The sequence below is a fragment of the Mytilus galloprovincialis genome, chromosome 13, assembly GCF_965363235.1.
Source record: "Mytilus galloprovincialis chromosome 13, xbMytGall1.hap1.1, whole genome shotgun sequence".
NCBI classification, from domain to species: Eukaryota; Metazoa; Mollusca; class Bivalvia; order Mytilida; family Mytilidae; genus Mytilus; species Mytilus galloprovincialis.
Genome location: NC_134850.1, coordinates 47,337,735 through 47,362,843, shown reverse-complemented (window position 1 = coordinate 47,362,843; position 25,109 = coordinate 47,337,735). Strand labels below are relative to the sequence as shown.

At 31.2% G+C, this 25,109-nt stretch overlaps 1 protein-coding gene across 3 annotated transcripts in view; it reads right to left on the bottom strand.

Annotated features, from left to right (window-relative positions):
- The window catches only part of LOC143056721 (high affinity cGMP-specific 3',5'-cyclic phosphodiesterase 9A-like), a 68,364-nt gene that overhangs the window by 31,650 nt on the left and 11,605 nt on the right, over positions 1–25,109 (bottom strand). For 2 of the 3 annotated variants that reach the window (XM_076229874.1, XM_076229872.1), the window contains exons 3-5: positions 21,943–21,994; positions 13,778–13,880; positions 10,425–10,567 (exon numbers count right to left, since the gene is read on the bottom strand). In XM_076229874.1, coding sequence (XP_076085989.1) covers positions 10,425–10,567; positions 13,778–13,880; positions 21,943–21,994 — 298 coding nt within the window. The remainder of the gene's footprint in view (positions 1–10,424; positions 10,568–13,777; positions 13,881–21,942; positions 21,995–25,109) is intronic. The other variant, XM_076229873.1, reaches the window with a different exon arrangement.

Sequence of the window (25,109 nt, the reverse complement as noted above, 5' to 3'; positions counted from 1 at the left end):
CTGTTTGGGAAAAAGATTGTCTGTTTGGGAATAACTTTAAGCCAGTTTTTTTTCAAATTGGGATTTTTCTCCAGTGGAAAAAGCCTTTATTCTCCAGTAATTTAAGGCAAACAATATCACTGTTTCTTTGTAGTGTTTTGTTGACTTTTTGTCTATTCCTCGCTTTTTTGTGTTGTCAATTTCTCTTGGTCTTATAACATCTTTTCAATGATTGAAAAAGAAATGTCAGCCATGTAGTTTAGAGGAAAAATAAAGAACTGAAGAAGGCCAATGGCTGAAACGTCTTGAAAAATTGGTTTATTTATACAATTATTATAAGTTTTGATCAAGTATCCCCTAAATATCTTCTGCTACTTCTCTTTGTGCAGCTTCAAAGCTATTAAGATTGTGACATATATATGGTATAGACACTCCTCTGTCCTTGGGCTAGAATCTTATGTCTTATTATCAATATCTTAAGCTTTAGATGTTATTGGGTTACTGTTAGTGTGACATTTATCACAAATCTCCTGTAAGCCATGTGTCTCAATGTCCAATACCTTTTTTATATCCTTTAATCAATGGTCAGTCAGAAATACGTTATACTTCCCTTCATTAGCAAACCCTGATAGATAGTCGGCTTAAAATGCCGTCTTTCTTTTCTTGGAAATATAAATCGGCTTTCTTCATGCAGATCTTGATGAACATGTGATAAATAGAAGTAAAACAATGAAGTGCCTGTGAAGACAGACATGGATTATGGGAATAAAATAACAATCAATGTTATTTATGTAAAACAATTAGGGCTACACATATGGACATGCATAACAATTGCCACTTACTAAAAAGTTCTTATAAGCTAGGCAGGTGCCCTTTAAATGAGAGAAAAATAGGTAGATTTTCTAAATATTAATTCATGGCATAAGACGACTTCAAAAATAATGCAATGCAGTAGATTTTTCCATTTGGAAATGAAAGAGTAAGACAATCATGACAATAAAATTTAGACTTTTTTTAGTTGTCTGAAATAAATTTGGCTTCTCTTACTGCACTTTTATTCAAACTGATTTTGACTGATAAACCACTAAGACTTATCTATGCATGGTAAAAATCATGAACGTTAGATATTCTAAATCATCATTTTTATTTCTAGGCACAGTTCTTTTAAATACCTGCTACAAGTTAATTTTTTTTTTAGTTATTTAAACAACTGAAAAAAATGACAAAATCAGACTGAAATATTTCAGAATCAATTTAAAGGAATGAAATTAAGGCACCTTTTTACATTGCATACTTCTGAAAAAGGCATAGATGTCAAAATTTAAACAAGAATGTGTCCCTAGTACATGGATGCCCCATCTGCACTATCATTTTCTATGTTCAGTGGACTGTGTCAGTGTTCTCCCCAGGAATTTTGGATAGCATCACATTTGTCTAAAAAAATAAATTGTTATCACCCAAAGGGCAATTAACACCTATTTATTCACTCTAAATTGCCTCTATTGGGTGACTTGAAGGGATTACAATTAAAGGTGATATATTTTTTTATGATCATAAGCGGTAAATAGATGAAAGTTCAAAATTTTAGACATGGTTTTGCGAGAAAAATAACATTCTGAAAACTGTTATAGCTTTGCGGAAATTATTATAGCGTCACAGGAAGAAAATATAGCGTCGCAGTACCGAGACGCTAAAACAGCCTGGGGAGAACACTGTGAAAATGGGGTAAAAAGTCTAATTTGGCATTAAAATTAGAAAGATCATATCATAGGGAATTTTACATGTGTACTAAGTTTCAAGTTGATTGGACTTCAACTTCATCAAAAACTACCTTGACCAAAAACTTCAACCTAAAGTGGGACAGACAAACAATGAACGGACGTACGAACAAACAGACAAAGGACACACAGACCATAAGAACTCTATAATGGATCTCTTTTGTAACATGTTACTATAAGTGAACTATCAGAAAGATACTGTAATTATTGTGCATACTATTAGAAACATCTACCACTGTGGGACTTTTTTAAATCTCAAGTGACTTACTATTATAAATATATGATAACCAAGCCTCTGAAATTAACAACTACTATAGGCCTTTTGTGATGTAAGATTTCACCTATGCTGTATGAGCACCCACTTCCTTTATGGAAATTATTGTCATTTACAAGAATTATAAAGACATTATCGATTTATTAAAAGGGCTGGAAGCGTAATTATAGAAAGGAAATGCGACATTGATTTCCAATCAATGTAGGAACATCCTATGGAGTACGATTTTTAATTAGAGAATATCCGTAGCATATATAGGAAGTGGACACAGGACATTTCAATGTAAAGATAACATTGATTGAACGAGTACTTAATAACTTTTTTGCCTAATCATGACTATATACATTAAGTAAAATGAACATTACAGACAAAAGCGTCTTTCAGGACTAATCATGGCTGTCTTCTCTATATAAAATAACAGGAGAGACAAAAGTGTCTATCAAGACTAATCATGGCTGCCTTCACTATATAAAATAACAGTAGAAAATACAAATGGGCTTCCTGCTGTAACAGTACTGGTCATGGCAGTCTTTAACTATAATCCAACTTAATGTGACCAGCCAAACTCAAAGCTATCTTTAGATTGATTTCCAGTTCCCTAAATTGCATAAAAGATGCATTTTAAAACACTAGTAACTATATGACTTTAAGGAAATGTTCTAGAACTTACAAATGTACAATGAGACAGAAACTTGAAAATACCATAAAACCAAAACACACCTTTTTATAAAAAAAAATAAAGATAAAGAGATTTCAGCCCTTCATTACCTCAGAACTTTTTTTCATTTAAACACTTAGCCATCCATATTCAACATGCTCAAATAGGTTGTTTCAAGCAAATTATGTTAAGATTCTTTTGTGGGTGTTTGTATCAAATTGCACAACATCTCCTTATTTATGTTTCAAAGCAAAAAATAAAGCTAAAAACAAGAAACCGTTGTCTTTCACAAGTGCCCCAAACCATTTTGAATCTTAACGCATTATATCAGCAAAGCTTTGTGATGTCTATATAATCAATAAAGAAAAAGCCTCACTTCATACGTTTTTGTTAAAAGCTAATTCTGAAGAGAGCACTCCCGGCAACATTTTACTTTTCAGTGTACTTTAGTCATGTCTCAAATCCTACAGATTAAAATTAACTCTAAATAACCATTTTGAGATATTAAAGTCAGTCATAAAAAACATACAAACATTCAAACCTCCTTAATTTGAAAAGAGAAAGTGATTATAAAACAGCCAGTTGCTTCTTCGATTGTAAATTTTGAGTAATAAAGCATAATTAATACCAATATAATGATTATGGTCAAAATCAAGCAAAGAAGGCTCCTATATAAAATCAATTACCTCTTTATAGAAGACTTCCATTATCAGAAATTAACTTGTGTTTCATGCATGTTCAGACAATTTGCTGAGAAATAGGTTACTAATAGTTCCTTAATAACATCATACCATGTTCAATAAAGTGTTTTAATTTGATCAATCAGCTGTTTATGATAAGATAATTGTGTTACTTGATGGGGTAGTACTCTGTGTTGTTGTAAAGTTCCTTTCAAAAATCAATTATACAACGTTAATTCAGACAGTGTGAAGTATTGAGAGAATGCTTCAATTAACGAATAGAAAAGAAAATTATCTGATTGGTCAAAGTATCCGAGAATCATCCTTTTATTTATTATTTTCTCACATGTTTTGCAGTAAGTTGAATACATTTGACACAAAGCTTTAAAGACAATTGTCAGCCCTGTCAACACACTGATGAATTCATGATGTATGATGCAAGAATCATAGCTTAACTTCTGATAGAAAAGTCACAACAAATAGGATTGGATTTTACTGTTCATTAACTCATGTAAAGCACTATGCTTTAGAACAAACTAACATGTAATTCAAAATTTCAGTATTTTAAGTACTAAACGTATGAAAGTTTTAAACATTGTTATATTTTTCTGTTCTGCACGATATGGTTTAAATTTACATATGATACCACACCAGAATTATAATAAATTATTGTATGAAAAAAGGCCTTAAATGGTGTATTTTGCTCTCTTGAAAACCGATGTTTAATTTCAGGAAGCTTTTATTTATAGTTCCTGAGAAAAATTCCACACCAGTTTTATATATAGATAAAGGAAGATATAGTATGAGTGACAATGCCACAATAGCCATTATCATTTAGAATATATTAGTATTAGGTATTAGCACATCAGTGATTCATGTGAAAAGGCATCATGTAAATATAGTATGCTCACATGAAGTTTAATATCAAATTGTAGAAAACTCTGATTCATAGTTTCTAAGGAAAATTCTATAAATATTTCATTTGACTGTCCTACAAAAGGACAGAAGTAAACCAGTTTACCAGAGCCCCACCCCTCCTGTCCTTCCCAGCATGGCAGTACAACAGAATCCTAAACAAAGGTTTATGTGTTACATATTTGTTTTTCTTTCATTTTTTACATAAATAAGGCCGTTAGTTTTCTCGTTTGAATTGTTTTACATTGTCTTATCGGGGCCTTTTATAGCTCACTATGCGGTATGGGCTTTGCTCATTGTTGAAGGCCGTACGGTGACCTATAGTTGTTAATGTCTGTGTCATTTTGGTCTTATGTGGATAGTTGTCTCATTGGCAATCATACCACATCTTCTTTTTTATATTATGATGTTTTATGCTTCTACATATATGTATTTATCATGTTTGTATGCTGGCCGATATTATTCTCTTAAATCATTTATCTAACAACAAAAAAACACCAAAACTTTATCTACTATTGTTCAAAACAGAAATTCTTGTTTATATCAACATGATCAATATTGTTTCACTTCCCAAGGTTTTTGTAAATTATCAAATATAATTGAACTTTAAATATTGCATTATATATGTTGGTGTGAGAACTTCCAAAATTTTTTATACATATTTTATTAACATTAGCACCCCTGACTGTCATAAAGTGATTACACTTCCAATACGCAACAACAGAATCCTTGGCTAGAACCAGTACAAGTTAGTAACCAGTCCCTTTCATACTTCATCCCAGTAAGACCAACTGACATTTATTTGAATACCAATAATTACTTTCTAAAAGTGTTAATTGAAATCCAATTCATCTTCATCAATCAGTTCAATACTTTTGGCTTCTATTGACTTTTGATGTAAACTGTAATACTGTTATAATTGGAGTCCAAAATAAATGACTGAAAGCACATAACAGTTGATTTGACAGTTGATATTGATAAAATAATGCAGAAGGTACCAACAGTACGTAGAAAATCATAAGTTGAACAGGTACACACATTATAATACCATTACAACAACTATAGAGGGCCAGCAACAGTTTACAAAACACTTCAAAGAGCACTACATGATCGTTACATCTTGTCAATGTGATTAAGTCAGTCAAACTAAGTTTGAACCTCAAACTAATTGCAACAGAAAAAGTTTTAGTTCTAATCTATAGCGTTTATCCCCCAGAAAAAAGTCTCATAAAATCTAACCTGAGGAAAACTCAAAATCAGCATTTTTAATTTCTTACCGAAATCAACATTGGAAAGGGAGATAACCCCACAAAAATGTTTTTTTTTTTGGTCAGTTTTTGATTGATTTTTGAAAACACCTTTAGAGTTGATTGTTATACTCTAAAGCCAGCTAAAATATCAAGAATCAATACATTCTGTTGACTAGAACCGGTAAAGTTATAATTTTGTATCATTAAGTCTTTCCACTTTTCTGTGGAAAGACTTATTGTATTTGTTCTGATTATTATTATTATTATTTTTTTTTTTTTTCCGCCAACTTTTGTTCTTGCGATAAATGTTTGTTTCGCAATATGTCGCTTAGATATTTCTCATATTGTATCGTATAGTTTATGCGCTTTTAAATTTCACCCTGCTAAGACGAACAATTTTCTCTGTAAGAGTTATCTCCCTATTCACTGTTTATCATGTGTGTGCATCTCCTTCGTAACAAAAAAAGATAGCGACAAAATTCTTTTTACAAATTGTTCGTTACATCCTCAGAAAATTTTGGCTAATTTGGATCGAAGCGATTCGATGAAATTTTATAGGAGTTATCTATCTTTACGGAATAAATTTGTCGGTATGTTTTTTTAACTCATAAACCGTTAACCGTATAACCCTGGAATGTTTTTATTTGAGTCCCCTGATTCCTAACTTAGAAAATTAGGTCAAGGTCAAAGGTCAAGGTCATATTTTAGATTTTCATATGTCTTTGATTTCCCTATAATTCTTGAATGGTTATAGATACAGAAAATTTAAGCAGTGAAAAATGTTAAGTACTTCAAGGGCCAACTTTTTTACATTATGACTATATTGATTTTACCATCATGTAAGGGACATAACTCCCATCGATGGTTTTTAAAAAGCCATATTTAGGCAAAACTCTTAAACAAAGGTCCTTGACCCATAGGGTCTTTTGCAATGACCTTGTGGAGCAATGACCTTGACGAAGGTCACAAGGTCAAAGGTCATCAAATTATGTGGTTTTGGCACTATTTAAACAGTTTTATGTGTGTTTGAATTTCAACCAACCAACCAACCAACCAACCAATCAACCAACCAACCAACCAACCAACCAACCAATCAATCAATCAATCAATCAATCAATCAATGTTTCCGTTTCATGTGTTTGATACGGGATTCAAGGTCTCTTCTTTTTTTGCTTGTTTTAATTGAGCCTATCAAACGTGTTTAACCAACATGTTTAACAAATATGTTTAACTAACGTGTTTAACCAACGTGTTTAACCAACCAACCAACCAGTCAATCAATCAATGCATGTTTCCGTTTCATGTGTTAAATACGGGATCCAAGATGTTTTTTTTTTCGCTCGTTTAAATTGAGCCTATCTAACGTGTTTGACCAGCCAACGTGTTTAACCAACGTGTTTAACCAACATGTTTAACCAACCAACCAACCAACCAACCAACCAACCACCCAACCAATCAATCAATCAATCAATGCATGTTTCCGTTTCATGTGTTAAATACGGGATCCAAGATGGTTTTTTTCGCTCGTTTAAATTGAGCCTATCTAACGTGTTAACCAGCCAACGTGTTTAACCAACGTGTTTAACCAACATGTTTAACCAACATGTTTAACCAACGTGTTTAACCAACTTACCTACCAACCAACCAACCAACCAACCAACCAATCAATCAATCAATGCATGTTTGCGTTTCATGTATCAAATACGGGATCCAAGATGTTTTTTTTCGCTTGTTTAAATTGAGCCTATCTAACGTGTTTAACCAGCCAACGTGTTTAACCAACGTGTTTAACCAACATGTTTAACCAACCAACCACCCAACCAACCAATCAATCAATCAATCAATCAATCAATGCATGTTTCCGTTTCATGTGTTAAATACGGGATCCAAGATGTTTTTTTTCCGCTTGTTTAAATTGAGCCTATCCAACGTGTTTAACCAGCCAATGTGTTTAACCAATATGTTTAACCAAGGTGTTTAACCAATATGTTTAACCAACATGTTTAACCAACGTGTTTAACCAATATGTTTAACCAACATGTTTAACCAACGTGTTTAACCAACCAACCAACCAATCAATCAATCAATCAATCAATCAATGCATGTTTCCGTTTCATGTGTTAAATACGGGATCCAATTTTGAGCCTATCCAATGTGTTTAACCAACGTGTTTAACCAACGTGTTTAACCAACCAACCAACCAATCAATCAATCAATGCATGTTTCCGTTTCATGTGTTAAATACGTGATCCGAGATGGTTTTTTTTTCGTTTGTTAAAATTGAGCCTATCAAACGTGTTTAACCAGCCAACGTGTTTAAACTACGTGTTTAACCGACATGTTTAACCAACGTGTTTAACCAACCAACCAACCAACCAATAAATAAATCAATGCATGTTTCCGTTTCATGTGTTAAATACGGGATCCAAGATGGTTTTTTTTTCGCTTGTTTAAATTGAGCCTATCAAACGTGTTTAACCAGCCAACGTGTTTAACCAACGTGTTAAACCAACATGTTTAACCAACGTGTTTAACCAACCAACCAACCAACCAATCAATCACTTAATGTATGTTTCCGTGTCATGCGTTTAATACGGGATGCAAGGTCTCTTGAGGTCTTTTTCCCCTTCTTCTAAGTGACCCTATGAAACGTGTTTAATCAACCAACCAACCAACCAATCAATCAACCAACTAATCAATCAATCAATATGTATGACTGTTTATTTATGACAGTTTATTGAAGGAACAAACTCTCAATTATTCAAGAAAATTTTTATTTTATTATTGTTCTTACGTCTCTTCTGAAAAAAAATCCACATATTCTCTGAAACTACAAGTCCAATCGACCTGAAAATTTGCAGTCAGCAGGGCATACATGTACTGAAGGTTCATAAAAAAACTTTTTGCAGATATCTCTCAAGACTTTTCCTAGAAAAAAGAAATGGCAATGCAGTAAAAATCGCTTGCTAGGTCCGTCAATCTCAGTAAAAACCTACAATAAAATGTCCGCTCCGAGATTGAAATACTAATCTGTGTTACAAACAGGTGCTGAAAAATGGACATTATCAAAAAATAATCATTAAATGTGTTTTAAAGTTATACCGGATCAATTAAATCCAAAACATGCACTGCTTGTGAACTTTCATCAAAATGTCAATTTCCTACAATGACAAAAGAAATTACATTGTGTGCATTCCATCTCTATACATGTTGTCTGTTTAACGTCCCGACCTAAAGAGAAATAAAAAGACTAAGTTTTTCTTAATATAAACCCGCGTCACGTGATGTCTCCTCAATCTTGCGCGCGCGCTGTATCTAAAATAAAAGAAAAACTTTCCAAACTAAACATGAAACTTCTCCGGTAACTAAATAATATAGACCCTTTACAAAAACAAACAAACAAACAAATACCACCCCCCCCCCCCCCCCCCCCCCGCCCCTTTTTCCAAATCAATAAATCAAAAAAATCAATTGTCCATTCATCAGAGAGGAAAGACTGCCTAACAATTGTTTTCAAAACAATTGCTTTATATTTTTTTTTTATTATTCTTCCGCCTAATTCTTTTCTTGCGTAGTATTGATGTTTCAAAAGATGTCGCTTAGATATTTGGAATATGATATCGTAAAGCGTATGCACTTTTAAAACTGACCACTGCGTAACCAAATACTTTACGTTGTAAGAGTTATCTCCCAAAACACTGTTTTTCTTGTGGTCACTACTCCTTCGCAACCATAAAAGATTACGACAAATTTATTTTACCAAATTGCTCGTTACATCCTCAGGATGTTCTGTTTTATTTTGACCGAAGCCGTATAGAGACTCCATATGAGAGTTAGTTCCCCTTTTGTATTTGAAATTTTGAAATGTATTTTAAACTGGAAAACCATAAGTGATAGAGACCTAGGGTCTTTTGTTTTGATATCATTGGTCCAAAAAATGAAAATTAGGTAAAGGTCAAAGGTCAAGGTCATATTCTAAATTTTGATTTTGGCCTATTTTCACTAATTTTCATTAACCTTATAAGATACCGACAAATTATTTTTACTAAATTGTTAGTTGCGACATGTCGTAACTTATATATTTTGGTTAAAAGGGTGTGTAGACATAAAATGGGAGTTTTTGCCCCTCCTATATTAAGAATTAAACGTAAAGTGATATAACTCATTAACTATACATATTACAGACCTAGGGTCTTTTTATTTGGGGTCCCTGGTTTATGACCTTGAAATATAGGTCAAGGTCATCAGTAAATTTGACGTTCTAGATTTTGACCTTTGCTCAAAATTCATATTTATACATCATTAAGCCATAGGAACTGACATTTTCAACTGAATTTTAATATTTTCATATCAAAATAGATCCTTATTGGTGGAAAGACCTTCAATTGTTCTCTGAACAATTGGTTTTTAATTTTTTTTATATTTCTACCTTTTTTGCAGAGTTATCTCCTCTATCATGATTTTTTTAGTTTTCCGCAAATTAGATTTTATGGGACTTTTTTCTATGTATATTTTGGGTATAATGCTAAAGATTAAAACTTAAAAATCTTCTGTTGCAATTACTTCAAGGTTAGGGTCAAATTTATGCTAGATTCACTGGACTAATTGTGTTTTTATGTACGATACACATTTGTCTCACATCACATGAAATAAATTTTCTCTAGTTGCTTCGCCTAATTATTTTCAAAAAATCTACAATGCAATTTCTAGTTGATTATGATTCTAAATCAAATGTACGGGGGAAGTATTGTTTACCTTTCATTCATATACATAGTATCTCTAGGCTTGCTGATAATTTTGAAGAAGTGCACTCTTTACACTGTGACATTAGTGCACTCTTTACACTGTGACATTAGTGCACTCTTTACACTGACATGTCAAGATACTCACAGCATTTTTCTGAACTTTTCAAACACATTTCTATTATGCTCTTCTGTTTTTCGTATGGATTGTTGTTTATCCCAGAAAGGTTGTAATGAAGTCCCACTGGATATCTCTTTTGTTAATCCTAACCAGCTCAGGTGGTCTACGCTCTGAAATTAAAATTACGTATTCGTAATCGTTAATTTCCTATTGTAATGAAAAATAATTATGTCAATATCAAACTCCTTAAACTTGCGCTTTGAAAACGTTTATTGATATATCCTCATACAAGTTTGGACTCCTACTTATGCCGCCAAAAAGCTATGCAAATATTTAATTAAGATTCATTGACGATAATTCAGAAATTCAATAAAACAAACCTTACACAAGACCATCTTACGAAATTGCAAGTGAAAGTTCTGCTGCTAGATAAATAGACTGTTTGCAGATGAAGTACTCTCAAAGAAGTGTAGTCTGACAATTTTATTAATGAATTTTAAGAATATAATTTACTCAATAACTGGTTTGCAGACAGATAATTTGACTTCAATTTAATCTTTTGATTCTTCAATGTAAATCTTAATTATACATTGCAGCTCAATTGACAGCTGTGCACTTTAATAAATATGTTTTAGAGATGCACATTAACTTCATCAGTGCAATGTTTACATGATGTTTACACAATAGTAACTTCACCCCACATAATGCAATGACAAAATCTATAATTTGCAAAAGGAAACTCAAAAATTATTGAGATAGGAAAACAAAATAGGAGGTGCACAAAGGCATTTTTTTGTTAATATTCATTGAATTTAAATAAGAAATTTTCGGAGAAGAAGTGGACACAGACATCATGGGTACCACATGTAGCCATTTTAAACACAACAAAAATTCCCTTCAGTAAAACCTAAATAGGCCAAGCTTAAAATACAAGACAGTTTTCTCTATACAGTGGGATCCAGTCATTTTTAAAAGGAGGAGGGTTCAAACCATATCTGTCCCCATTCAAAAGCATCAATTTAACTTCAAAAAATATTCCATGCTGCTTTTCGACATTTTCTAAAGAATACTTTACAGAGTAATACAGTATTAAACTGACATTGATGTAAAAAATAATGTGTCAATCTTGTCAATGGTGATTGAGCCTAATGGAATAAAAAGTCACTTTCAACAAAACAATAACAAATATATTACATTAAAGTTTCAATTAGTGCATTATCAGGAATATTCAATTTCAAAAGATTTTCTTGCTGTGTTGAAGACCTATTGGTGGCCTTCAGCTGTTGTCTGCTCTTTGGTCGGGTTGTTGTCTCTTAGACACATTCCCCATTTTCATTCTTGTTTTTATTTTTGTAACTGGTATGTAATAAATTTCAATAAATTTGTATTGACATTTGTAAAGTCTTGGGCTTTTATCAATTACCTAATTATATTTTACGTTTTACCTATAACCTTTAATAAGTTTGTTACACAAAAGAAAAATATATCTCTGACTCATGTTTCAATCACTTTTTTCCTAGAGATTTAATAAATAACCAAAAGTATGTCTGATCACAACAAAAATTTGATTGACATGTTTTTTTCTATTTTTTAAGTATTAAAGTTGCCCTTTATAGAGAGATGACAAACCAAAGTGTGTTTATATTAACTAAAAAAATATTTTATAATTTATTTTTTTTTTATCTCTTTCACATCAATTATACATTGTTATTTAACTTATTGAATCTTTTAATATTATTCTCAACAGGTCAAAGTTAGGAACTTAAATTCCTGTTAAGTATAATTCACAATCAAAAATCTTAGAACAAAAAAACAGATAACTGGTGTACTGCACTCTCAGACAGCTAAACTCAAAAAAAGTCATATACATGATATATAAGAGTTTCCTTTCAAGATACATGACAAACCTATTTAGTCTTCATCCAAAACTTGAACAAAAGTCACGCATATCAATTTTCATATCCTATTAATATTGGGAAGCAGCTTGAGAGATGCAGATGCAGTCTGTAAATCATATTTGTGCAGCAATATGTATGTGTAAATTGAGTGTTTTGTTTATAGTGAGATTTCTATAATATGTTGTAGTGAACATTCTATAAAACTTTTGAATTGTGTATATTGTATTATAGCCATGATTCCAAATTTTGTGTGTTGTATCAAATCAATGATTTCCTGTGTGGCAGTGTATATTCTAGAAACTTATGAATTGTATTCCTGATATGTTAGGCCTATATTAATATATTGTTTGTTTCACCAATCCCGACACTGCCAAGCCAGATGTAGGTAGGTAAGTAGGGAAATAATTTTATTTTTTACATAAAGCTTGAACATATAATGGTCGATCCTGCAAGCCTGAAAATTGGAAATGAATAAAATAATATTTGACTTAGTTTTGACAATAAAATATTATGAGTTGGGCTGTTTTTGGAAGGTCGGTCAGGATTGAGGAAACAAACAATATTTTATTTTAGGCCTTAGGTTCACATTATACTCTGCTAGCTGTAGCTTAAATAGTTAAATTACTATTACATGTACATGTTATATATTACTCTTTGTAAGAAGATCTAAGAATACCTTTAGCGATAAGTTAAAGTCTCTTTCCATGATTTTCATTTTTGAGGAATGAAGACTGTATTGTGATTATGACAATTATAACATATCTGTAGTTGTCTGTGACACAGATATAAATAAAAAAATATTTGTTTTGATTTTCAACGTTTTTATCATTGGAATGTAATAATGTCAAGGTTTGGACTCTTTGGAATTTTAGTATTCAATCATACAAACAATTTTAAGATTAAATATCTAATTGTACAAGATAATAACAGTTCATCTTAAAACAAATATCATTTTCAAGAGTAAACAGTTTATACTATTTAACATGTGTGGTTTATGTAGAATGTCAAATCCAAGAACTTCTGGCCAATTCTTTTGTTGGTATCATTCAATATAAAAAGTCAGATTTAACTTACATAAATAATTACTGCAGAAAGATCCACAACAACCTTATAACTGATATTTTGAAGAAGTATAGCAAATATTACGATACTGTGGATTAATTATTAGTGGTATAACAAACTTGGTTGATTTTGTGGGTAAAGATGAACAAATTTCTTTTATTTGCTTTATACTTTGGTAAAACCACAATAACAAATATACATGTCTTCATATACTGTGGATGTACTTATTTTCATGGGTATCGATTATCGTGGATTGCTGAAAACTTGCATTTTCTAGGATATTTGATTTCGTGGTTTTGCCAATCTCTGCATACAAAGTGAAAATATGTTACTTGTTGAACATTTGAATTTGTGGTTAACCTGTACCCACAAAACCCACAAAATTGTGTACCCAGGAAATTAATGAATCGACAGTAGTACCTGTAATTTTTCTTTGAAATGTTCCACTTTGTTTTGAAGATCTTGAACCAATGGAGGCATTTCACCATTTTCAACAAACACTTTCTTTTCTAATTTACCCAGTCTGCAAAGAAGGAAAATATTATTCATGATTGTTAGTGCCACACAAAAAGTCATTTTATTTCTGCTATGACATGTTAAATTGATCACTTTCCATGTTTTACTAATTCTTGTTTACAATCGTTACAGGAAATCATTTCACCTAACCCTTCCAGAGTACCTGACATCTTACCCAGTTAATAGTAAGTGCCAAGGCTCCGTGTTGAAGACCATTATAACTTTGACCTATAATGGTTTTTCTTTTATAAATTGTTACTTGGATGGAGAGTTGACTCATTGGCACTCATATCTTCGTATATCTATTGAACATGTTGCTCAGTCTTTAGTTTTGTATGAAGTCTTTTGAAGATGTACTGTTTGTTAAATGTCTTTTCATTGTTTTTCGCTTTTTGTTGATTTTTCTTTGACTGATGAGGTATTGTTAATTGGTTTTTTTTCTGCTTTAAGATTTGTTTTTAATTTTCTCATTTGTTGATAACTTTATAAGTACTTTTTTCACCAAATTTGTTCTAATTTATCAAACAAAGATATTAGTTTCAAAGTCAGGGCTATGCAATATTGGTAAAACTGAAACTTTGTGTAACAATATAATTTGTAGTAGACCTGGACATGACATATCTGGGCAATACATACATGTACAATGTATTTGTCATATTCAATTATATAACAAGCCTTGTAACCACTAAAATGTCATTATGATATAAGACAGAAAATTGAATCCCCTATCTGATTTTGATAGCTCTTATCATTAATTATAGGTAATTATACCAAACTATATATATATATATGGAATTTAAAAGCAATACAACACAAACAAATGGAAGTTATTTACGACCTTGACTGGCTATACAGTATTCAACATGTAATATGAAATATTGTTCAAAATATTTTAAAATTTAAGCTCTAAGCTGGATTAAAATCTAAACAGCTACTGCAAATTCATTTTTTGTTGCTGCATACCATTTTTTGTTATTAAGGAAAATAAAAAAAAATGTTGTTAATACATGTATTTGATATCATGGTTTTGCCAAAGTTGGCATAAAAGCCTGTAGAAAATTTGTTAACTAATTAAAAGGTTGTTAATACATCTATTTGATCGATATCATGGTTTTGCCAAAGTTGGTATAAAAGCCTGTAGAAAATTTGTTAACTAATTAGTTGAACTGGTCATGAAATCCCAAGCTAAAAAACATGAGATCCTGATGTCCCTAATTTCCTGACATCCTAAAATAAGAAAAAAGAATTCCTGGAACCCGAAAGGATCAATCCGAAATCCCAAGCTTAAAAACACCTGATCCTGACATCATGAAAAAGGTTCTGCCCACTACCACATCCCCCCCACCCCCTTCATTTAAGCTCAACATAGTGCAACATCATCTGTATCTGTCAGAGGGACTTATAAAATCATACTAAAATTGATAGTACAGTTGGCCTGTTTCTTTCAAATTGAAATTGTAATTTGATCGTTTTTAAATACAGCCTGATTCCTAAATTTTCAGGTTTCAGTGCTATGTCGATCTCACCCTGACCTAGTGATTATAAGCATAAGATGCAATATATTACAATTTTATTCATTATTATGGATTGTTCTGTTCAAGAAAAGGACCCTCATTAAAGTTTCTTTCAAAGGAATTAGGTGAAGTAAATCGTAGTTTTTTAAATGATGTCCAACATCAATAGTATAATGGTTGTGAAGTTTCCTGGTAAACTAGTTTTAATGCAATGAGTAAAATATCTTTGTACTCTATTTCATTGGTCTCAGCTGTTTTGTTGTGAAGCCATTGAATTAATGATCTCTTTTACCAATACTCTATTAATGACAGGGCAACCAATACATACATGTATCTCAAGATGTTCTATTATACTGTCACTGACTCAGTATCAATATTCTTTTAGCCCTTGAACTTGCTGCACTAAGGAAATTAAATTTATCACATGTGAAGCATTATACATTGTGATCTCCTTATAATTAAAACAATATCATTTAAATTCAGACAATGTTTGCAAGGATTTATTCTTGCCACTTTTTAACAATGGACAAAAATTTGTGTTCAATTATTGCAATTTCAGGAAACACTGCATACAAATAAAAACCTTGAATTAAAACTGGGTTTTTATTTTTTTTCGAAACCAGATATCCTATTGCAAAATGTTCCCCACACTATTGCAAAGAATTTCTGAATTTACACTATTCTCTCCATTTTCAACTGTAGTTATAAAAGTAATTTCTCTCTGTTTATATTCTCTATAAATATTAAGAGAGAAAAAAAGAAACTTAATACAGATCCAGTTACCCAAATTAACAGTTTTAATTATTTAAACCACATAAAACAATCAATACATTTTACTGCTAATAGTTTATTTACTTTAATTCAGATTCTAGGTACAGCCATGACAAATGTAAACAAAATTAAACATGTTTTTAATCAACCCATTAGTTTCTTCATTCATATCAGTTCAAACACTTAATACACTGTGTGGAATGTCTTTTCACAACAGAGTTTTTGTAAATCTACTGCAAAAACAAAATTTAATGCAACAAGAATGCATGTATTGTTGTGATAAGCATATATCAACTGGGATCACTTGAAATTCAAAGTATTGGAAAACAGGAAGCAAGAGTCTGACACCTACATTACAAATTGTCATCATTTAGCTACTGAGAAGTTAGTGTAGAGAAAATCTTTGATGGTCCCTGGTGAGTGAGGAACAGACAGACAGAATGCTGATTGTTACATATAGGCATAGCTGCCACTTTAATTATTTCAACTGCATTAATGGCCAAAGCCTTTTTTATGCTATTGATCAGCGTCTGAAAGCTACATGTACTAGTATCTCAAAATATGGTTTTCTTGAAAAGGTTATTATTTAAGAAATTCTATTAAAATGCAGACAATATATATATACATTCAACTGTACTTTTAAAATTTGATCAAAAAATTTCAGTTGCAATCTACATTGCATATTATCAGAATCCAAATATCTGTACAAGTGTAACAGTGTTGTGCATGACCTTCATCAACCTAAGATCTTACTGTCACATATTAGATAACAGTTCCAGTGAACACTGAAGCCTTGTTTAATAAATCAGAGGTGGTCCTATAGCTAAAATTTGAAGCTAATGTTATCTAAGTTGGTCAATATCTGATACAATTCATAAGAAATATAAAAAAAAAACATGGTGAGGGGAAAAACTTAACAATACTATTTCCTGCTTTTCAACTTTAACCTAAACATGCTAAATAAAGAAGAAAATTTTGGAAAATAAATAATTTGCTGTCATATATATATATAGAATACATGTAAAAATTAAGAAATAATTCATGGGGGCTTGAATATATCGTGATTTGGCCCTTTAAGACAAATATTTTAACCTGAGCGATAGCGGTGTTGGAACCTTTAGCTATAGTCTCTTAAGATATTCAAATTCATCACAAAATTCAAAATCCTGCCACCTGTATGTACCATTGATATGTTCATGAATGCTCAATCTTATTTTTCTACAAAATCTTGAGAGTTGGAATTAGATTAATGAAGACAAACCCCATACTATACTAGCCATGCTAGATAATATAGCAAAAATGCAATTGTGCTAATATAAGCATATCCCCACTCGTATTTCAACCTATCGGTAAACAGGAAATGGGTGTTTGACAGATCTAACAATCATTTAAATCTTAAAACTCATCACTGCCAAGTTACAAGTGAGATATGAAGATGTTCTGTTCAATATTACTGAAGAAAAAGGCGACAATTATTTTTTTTCAATTCTTTAATTCAACATATTGAAATATTTAAAGTTTTGTCAATAAGGAGGTATTAGACTAAAAGATCTAAAGAGTTCATATATATATATATATGCTATAACTTATCACAGTAAATGAAGCTGCTAAAAAAAGTCAGGTTAAACACAGGGGGGCGAAGGTAAAGTATAGTCAAATTATGCAAAATAGCCCTGCCTCAACTCCTAGAGGAAATACAATAGACATTCAGGAGTACATTTATCTACATTTCTTAGCCTCAATTAACTGCGATTTTGTTTATTATTTCAAATGTAATATTTTTAAGGTTGTTAGATCTAGAGCCAGTATCGATACATGTACCTGTAACTGTTGTATATTATTTATCAACGAGAATCAATACTTATCTGAAACATTTAAATACAATAAGGTTATTGCATGGCTGTATCTAATTGTCACAATTATATAAACACTCTATGGTTGTTCTGGCATAATTATAAATTTCTTTTTAATGATATAACGAGCGTTTCATTATCTGTACCTCTCCATGTAATTAATATTTAAAGAGATTTAAATACTGACTTTATCTAAGAGTTGTTATGATCTCTATAGATACATGTTTTTACATTTTTTCAACCTTAGCAACAACACTCAAGAATTTCATTATTTGATAATAGAATTTTACTCTACATTTATACAACAATCAACCTATTATTATAAGTACTTTTCTTTCATTTTGCTTTCAAAGTTAAATTGATCACAAAGACTTTAAAATAATGACAACCACATCAAACACTCGATTATGGAATTACTCTCAATAGAAAAATGTTCAATCTTAAAGTCACTCCATTACGAATATATATAACAAAGCACTAAATGAACCGAGTGAAAGGTGTTTATTTTTTCTGATTTACTACGCAATATGCATCTATGTGCAGATGTTGTTGCACATTTATGATTGAGAAGACAGCAATAAGATGTAAACTACACAAAAGTCGGTATACTTTCAACAGCCAGGGCATTACTTCAACAAGCTTGTTATCATTACTTCTAATTGTTATTTTTAATTAGATAATTAGATAATTAGATAATTAGATAATTTTACAAGAATAGCTAAGAAAGAATAAGAATCACATCAAAGTATATTCTAAGAGTTGTCAGGCTTAAACACAGACCACCAGCCCAGACTTAGCTTGTCAAAATGTATAAATCATCTACATACATGTATACAGCTATATAGCTAGCACCTGGCCAATAGATTTTATTTTAAAATTTTCATAAAATACAATATAATATGTACATTAACTGAAAATATAAAATTTATTTGTATGAGCTTTTCTCCTATTTCGTAGCGAGTACAAATAAATTTTATATTTTCCGACAATGTACATTTTGTACATATATTGTTTTTATCCTGAAATTTACACCCAACACTCGAAACTTTCGTTGTCGAATGTAAAAATCATATCTCTAATGATTCAAAGAAATCGAGTGTTTAAATGCGGACCGCGATGAGGACACCCAAAACATGAACTGGTTCACAAAAAGAAAAATCCCCATTACCCCGTGCTCAACATGGAAGCTAACAGGAGACTTTATTTGTACATGTACAAATAAAGCAAAAATTTATTTGTATACCTGTTATTTGTACAACAGAAGGCTGATTGTAGGATAAAATAGAACTATTGGTTTGTGGACTAATGGTTTATTGTGAAGACTGCTCTAATATGATCAGATGCCCTTTTATCAAAGCCATGATTCAATTCCAACAAAAACATGGGTGCACATGATTGATGTCACAATATTGAATTTGCAAGCTTAAGCCAAAGTTCAGTATTGAAATTTGTGAGAGTATTTCTCCCTTTTTAAAAAAATCTCAAAACTTTGATTTTACCCATGAAAAAGTTGGTTTTTTTTAAACTTTTTAGCTTCTTTAATCCATTGTCATTTAATGGATGATGTTTTCAAACTGTAACACTTCAAAATTCCCTTCGCTGGATTTAACAATTTGACAAATGTAATCCTTTCCATGTTTAATTAAAATTAAAGACCTACAGATCAATTTTGTTACTTAAAATGCAACAATAGAACATGTAGAAATGTTTCATCTTTTATGATATTTACATGTACATCTGAGAAAAACAAATAAATAAAATTAATGACAACAATTATACAAGTAGCTTCACAGTAATATGTTGCGTATGTAATTTGTTCTTGGTTACAAATTACAAAAAGATCAAGTCTCGATAAAATCTATTTTGTTCATTTATTCATTTCTATTTTCAAAATATTTTTATAGTAAAATTATAAATTCCTAGTCCTAAAAGATTAATCTTTGATCCAAAGACGTTAACTTTACCCATATATGCATCATCGGGTGAGGATGGCTTTAGCATTTCACAACTTTTTATGCTTCACAAAGAAAAATCCTAGATTTTATAGATAATATATAATGGGTTCTTTTTTCTTTACACAATATATAAATGTTTACACTGATCATTAACAATTTTTTTGTCTGTTTATAATGAGGGGTGTTACGCAATGTTTTTAAATATAATATCTATCTGTTCATCAAGTACGACTACATGTACATGTAAGTATACATGTAATATTTACATGTAGTTACATGTAGTGTGACCAACATATTTGAAGAGTTCATGTAGTATATTTTATTATACATGCTATGAAGCATTTTTCCAATTAATAAATCCAGTCAAGTCAAAATTTGAAAAAAATACAACAATTTACTTCCTGAAAAGCATTATGAGTACAATGATTTAATTTATACTTTACTTTTGCTCATCCAATATCAAAGACATTAAAAGACACAAAGCTGCCTATCATGCCTGTTTTATTATATAGACGCAGCGTCAGATATTGCTACCATTTAGTGTAACAGAAAAATGACGTTAAATTGAAAACGCACACTATCTAATTCTTCCTGCTTTCCTTTTTTGGTAAATGCAAAGTATAACACACAAGTGTAAATGCCGTGAGAATCCAATCCAATATGATTTTATAATTAACATAGGAAGTGCAATTTTACTGCTAGTAATTATGTGTTTTTTGGAGGAATATTGCTGTATTAAATATTGAATTTCCATCCGAGTATGATTTTATTCAAGCAGCAACATACAACAGCTTATAGCTATGATACTGAAGTTTTCTTACTTTTTGATCGTCTTATAGATGTGTATTTTTGTAATGTGTGCATCATTTCGTTTAGTTGAAAGCAGGACATTTATATTTAGTGGAGGAAGGAACAAGCGAATGCAGTTTATGCCGTCCCTATAGCTAGCATAACGCTTATGGCGACGTCAAATTATGATATCGGACAAACTTGCAAGACATTTTCATTAATCCGTATTTTTTATAGATAACCCTGTAATGTTAATGCTATTTGGTGTACCAACTTCAACTTTAAAAGTACTTTTTATTGGTATGGTTATCAAAGCCGAAAAATAATCTTCACGAAATCAAATCTCTGTTATTTTGGCCGTAAAAGTTTTGTGGAGGCATGAAAGTTTAACTCGGACATTTCCGCAAGACATTGCAAATCTATTGTTTTGAATTGAATATGTAGCTCAATTTATTTTTCAATTCGAATTTTGGAAGCTTACACTTAGTACAAAACGATCGTGCTTACAATTTAATGAATTTTCTGTCAAAATTTTATTTTTGAACTGAAATGTTTGAAGTTTCCAAATTAAATTTCCGATGGGACATTTACGTACATCATATTCTTTTGAAAATATGTATGCAAATTTTAAATGGAGACAGCCATGTTAACCAATACTGAAATATATCACGTCATAGAATGTTCATGCAAAATTTCGAAGAGTTGCGTGAACATTTCGCGAATTGTACGAGTTTTATGTCCCGAGTTTGTTACATGGGACAACGCTAAGTAAACGTTTTTTCGGATAATCTGTGTCTTCCTAAGCCTATGAATATTATATTTTTATTCTTTCTCTATCATAATGTGAAAATGTAAGAAGCAATCTTTATTTTCATGTATAATTTGAAATATTTATTTCAGCATTTCTATAAAAAAATTTCCGGTCAAATATTTACTTAACGCTATTTTTCGTGGTAGTAGCAATATCTAACGTTGCGTCAGATCTATTTAGGTTTCATATTTATAAGCTTTCATACTCTAACTAAACATGCTAAATATTGCAAATCTTGATGATGAAACAACTGAATAGTTAGTTATACTAAACCTTTCCTGACTATTTTTTTGACAATATATACTACCCATGCTACCTTTATCTTTAAATCTTGTATGTACGGTACATGTATATTATACTTGATCATGTCTTTTACCTTGCTTCTATGGCTGAGAAATCCACACCCAGTTCTGTACCTGTTGGAGCATCTGAAATAATATGTTAAAATCAGTTCTAACCAATTGCAATGACAAATAAGTTTATAATTAGGTCTAAGATAATGCTGAGGATTCATTAATATATCGTTGGATACCAATTTTCGTTGATTTCGTGGGAACAGGGGAACAACAAATTTAAATGAGCAACGAATTACAAATTTTCATTTAAAACAATTGTATGCAGACTTTGTCAAAACCACAAAATTTATTATCCACGAAAATGCAAATTTTCCTCAATCCACCGTTTGTTAAAAACTGTGAGTTCCAACCAATGACAAGAGTTTAAAATTTAAAGTCTGACATCAGAACATGTACTGTTACAGTCAGGAAATTTCAAGGGGGTTACAAGAACTGGCAACAAACAAAATCTCAACTTTAATAAATACAGTTCAAGCATACCATCAACTATCATAGTGATTTAATATTTTTCAAAGGAGGGAGGCTGTCATATGGAAAAGGGGGAATAAATCTCTTAGTTACAAGACACAGCCATGACATCTTTGTACGGACTGTCTCTGCAAAACTTTGTTTGAGAGTGATAGATAACGCTAGATTATATTGTGGATTTAGATTTAACTACATGGAACCATCACAAGCTACTTGACTTTTTTTTTAGTACAACACTTTAATAGTTTGCATTATCAGTATCTGTATTTCCCACTTCTGTAATACAAATGGGTACTTCACGGATTCCTTTTGGCTATTGTGTGATGGGTATTATTTAAATAAAAAAAATCTGGAATTTTTCTGGAGGTATTTCTGACACTAATCTATGACATGGTCATATTAGAAACCAGACCAGATATAAACCTGGTTGTCAACAAAATCCTGATATAAATCACTCAAACATAGATTTGCTATTATACTAAACAAGATTAACTGGTAATAGATGTTCAATCAATATTTATCTAACACTCCAATGTATTGTTATTTGATAAAATTTAGGCACTTAAAAGTACTAGATGATCTGAATTATGACACCTCAAGAGAAAATGATATAATTAAATAGCTCTATAATTTTAATAAATCATTATGTTGAGGTGACCCAATATGTCAATCACTACTTCTCATAATTGTCAAGAATTTATTGATAGCTTACTATATGTGAGCAATTTTACACTTCACATGCTAATGGGGCACAAATTGGACACTTTACTTCATAAAACAGCTGTATACAAACTCATGAATCATGTTGCAAAATAACTAGAAAATATCAAACAGATAGAGAAGATGAAATGCATTTACCATGTTTATATGTGTGATAGCTCAAACACAGCTAAGTGATTTTTTGGTTAATCTCAGAAATAAACATTTTTTAAAGAAAATATCCAAATTCAGAGATCCTTTTCATTCCATGTCTTATATATGCTTTCATGCATGCTCAGTCATCTTACTGCCGCGAAATTTAAAAACTCTTTGTTTCAACACTTGAACTATAATACCTCGATTTCCCAGGCATCTTCTTAGAAATAATAAAATAAAGCCTGAAGTATATGTTTTCTCAGGAATAATCATGATAATAACATACACAGTGTCAAGCATGATTATTCTATTTTCTGTCAAATTTTGGTATCGTCATTTTGCAGGAAAAAGTCCATAAAAAAGACTATGTAAAATTGGAAATAACGAGGAATGGGTCGAAGAGACAACAACCAAAGGGCAGAAAACAGCTGAAAGCTCCATATGGGTCTTAAAAAGAGCAAGAAAGTCCTGCACCCAGGGGCAAGCTTTCATATGTGACAGATCAATTACAATCTCCAAATTATAAAATAGCTAGATAGTTCACCACCATTTTGTGTACACAAAGAAATACCAAATAATAAAAAAAATAGAAAGAGTTCATCCTAGATATGAGTCTTTGTGTAAATATGAAAATATTTTCATCACATCCAAACTAATGAAAAGCAGCTGCATGCATGGAAAACAGAAACTTTTATGATAGAATGACCTTCATAAAGAGGAATATTAATAATAAGCAATAATTATATAATATCAATGAATTATATAATTGATGTGTAGAATTTCAAGGTAGCCTTTTTTTATTAGAAAATTGATATTCCTTCAATTTTTATTTTGTTGCCTGATGAATAACATGGTCATGAAAGTGGAAAAATTACCTCAATAATCACATTTTTATAACATGTAAAATACCAAATGGATATTCAAACTCATTTATAATTCAAAACAACTGACAATGTCAAATTGCAAGGCAAACACCTATAAAAGACAAACAGTTCTCAACACACAACATAGAAAACTAAAGACTGAGCAACAGGAACTCAACAAAAAACTGGGGGTGATATCAGGTGCTCTGGAAGAGTAAGTATATTCTGCTCCACATGTGGCACCCATCCTGTTGCTCATGTAGGTACAAACCTGGTAATATAAGTCTAATTTTGTAGGTCACATTCAAGGGGAAAGGGTCAGGATTAAAGCTATTCATTGTACATATACATACCATAAAGAAAACAGTGTTTCTATAAAAATGTGCTGCAGAAGAAAATGGTATAAAATCATCAATCTAGTGAGAAGTTAAAATTGAGAAAGGGAATGTGTCAAAGAGGCAACAACCCGAACAAAGAGCAGAAAACAACTGAAAGTCACCAATGGGTTTTCAACACAGCAAGGAAATCCAGCATCCATAGGCGATCTTCAACTGGCCCCTAAACAAAAATGTGTATTAGTTCAGTGATAATGGACGTCATACTTAACTAAACTAATACTAGACTAACATTTTCCATCTATGGACCAAGCCTGCCTCAATATGAAAGATTGACATAAGCACTATGGACATTTTCCGTTTGAATTTGAAGAAAGCTACTCTGCACTGCTCAAATATTTCTCTGACGTGTTCTTTCAAATGTCACCATCATAACATCATCTCTGGTGTTAAAATCTCACCATCACATCTCAGTTTTTAAATTTTTTACAAGTAGGTGTTAATCAAATTGTTTTAATTTGAACTTCTAGCTTGTCGCTATTACGTCTGTGACATTTTGTATGGCCCTTATTATCAGATAAAATGAATGTAAAACAAATCAAGTTACTGATATCTTCATTCCTGATACATTTAAAAGTTACAAGCATTTAGAAAGCATAATAACTT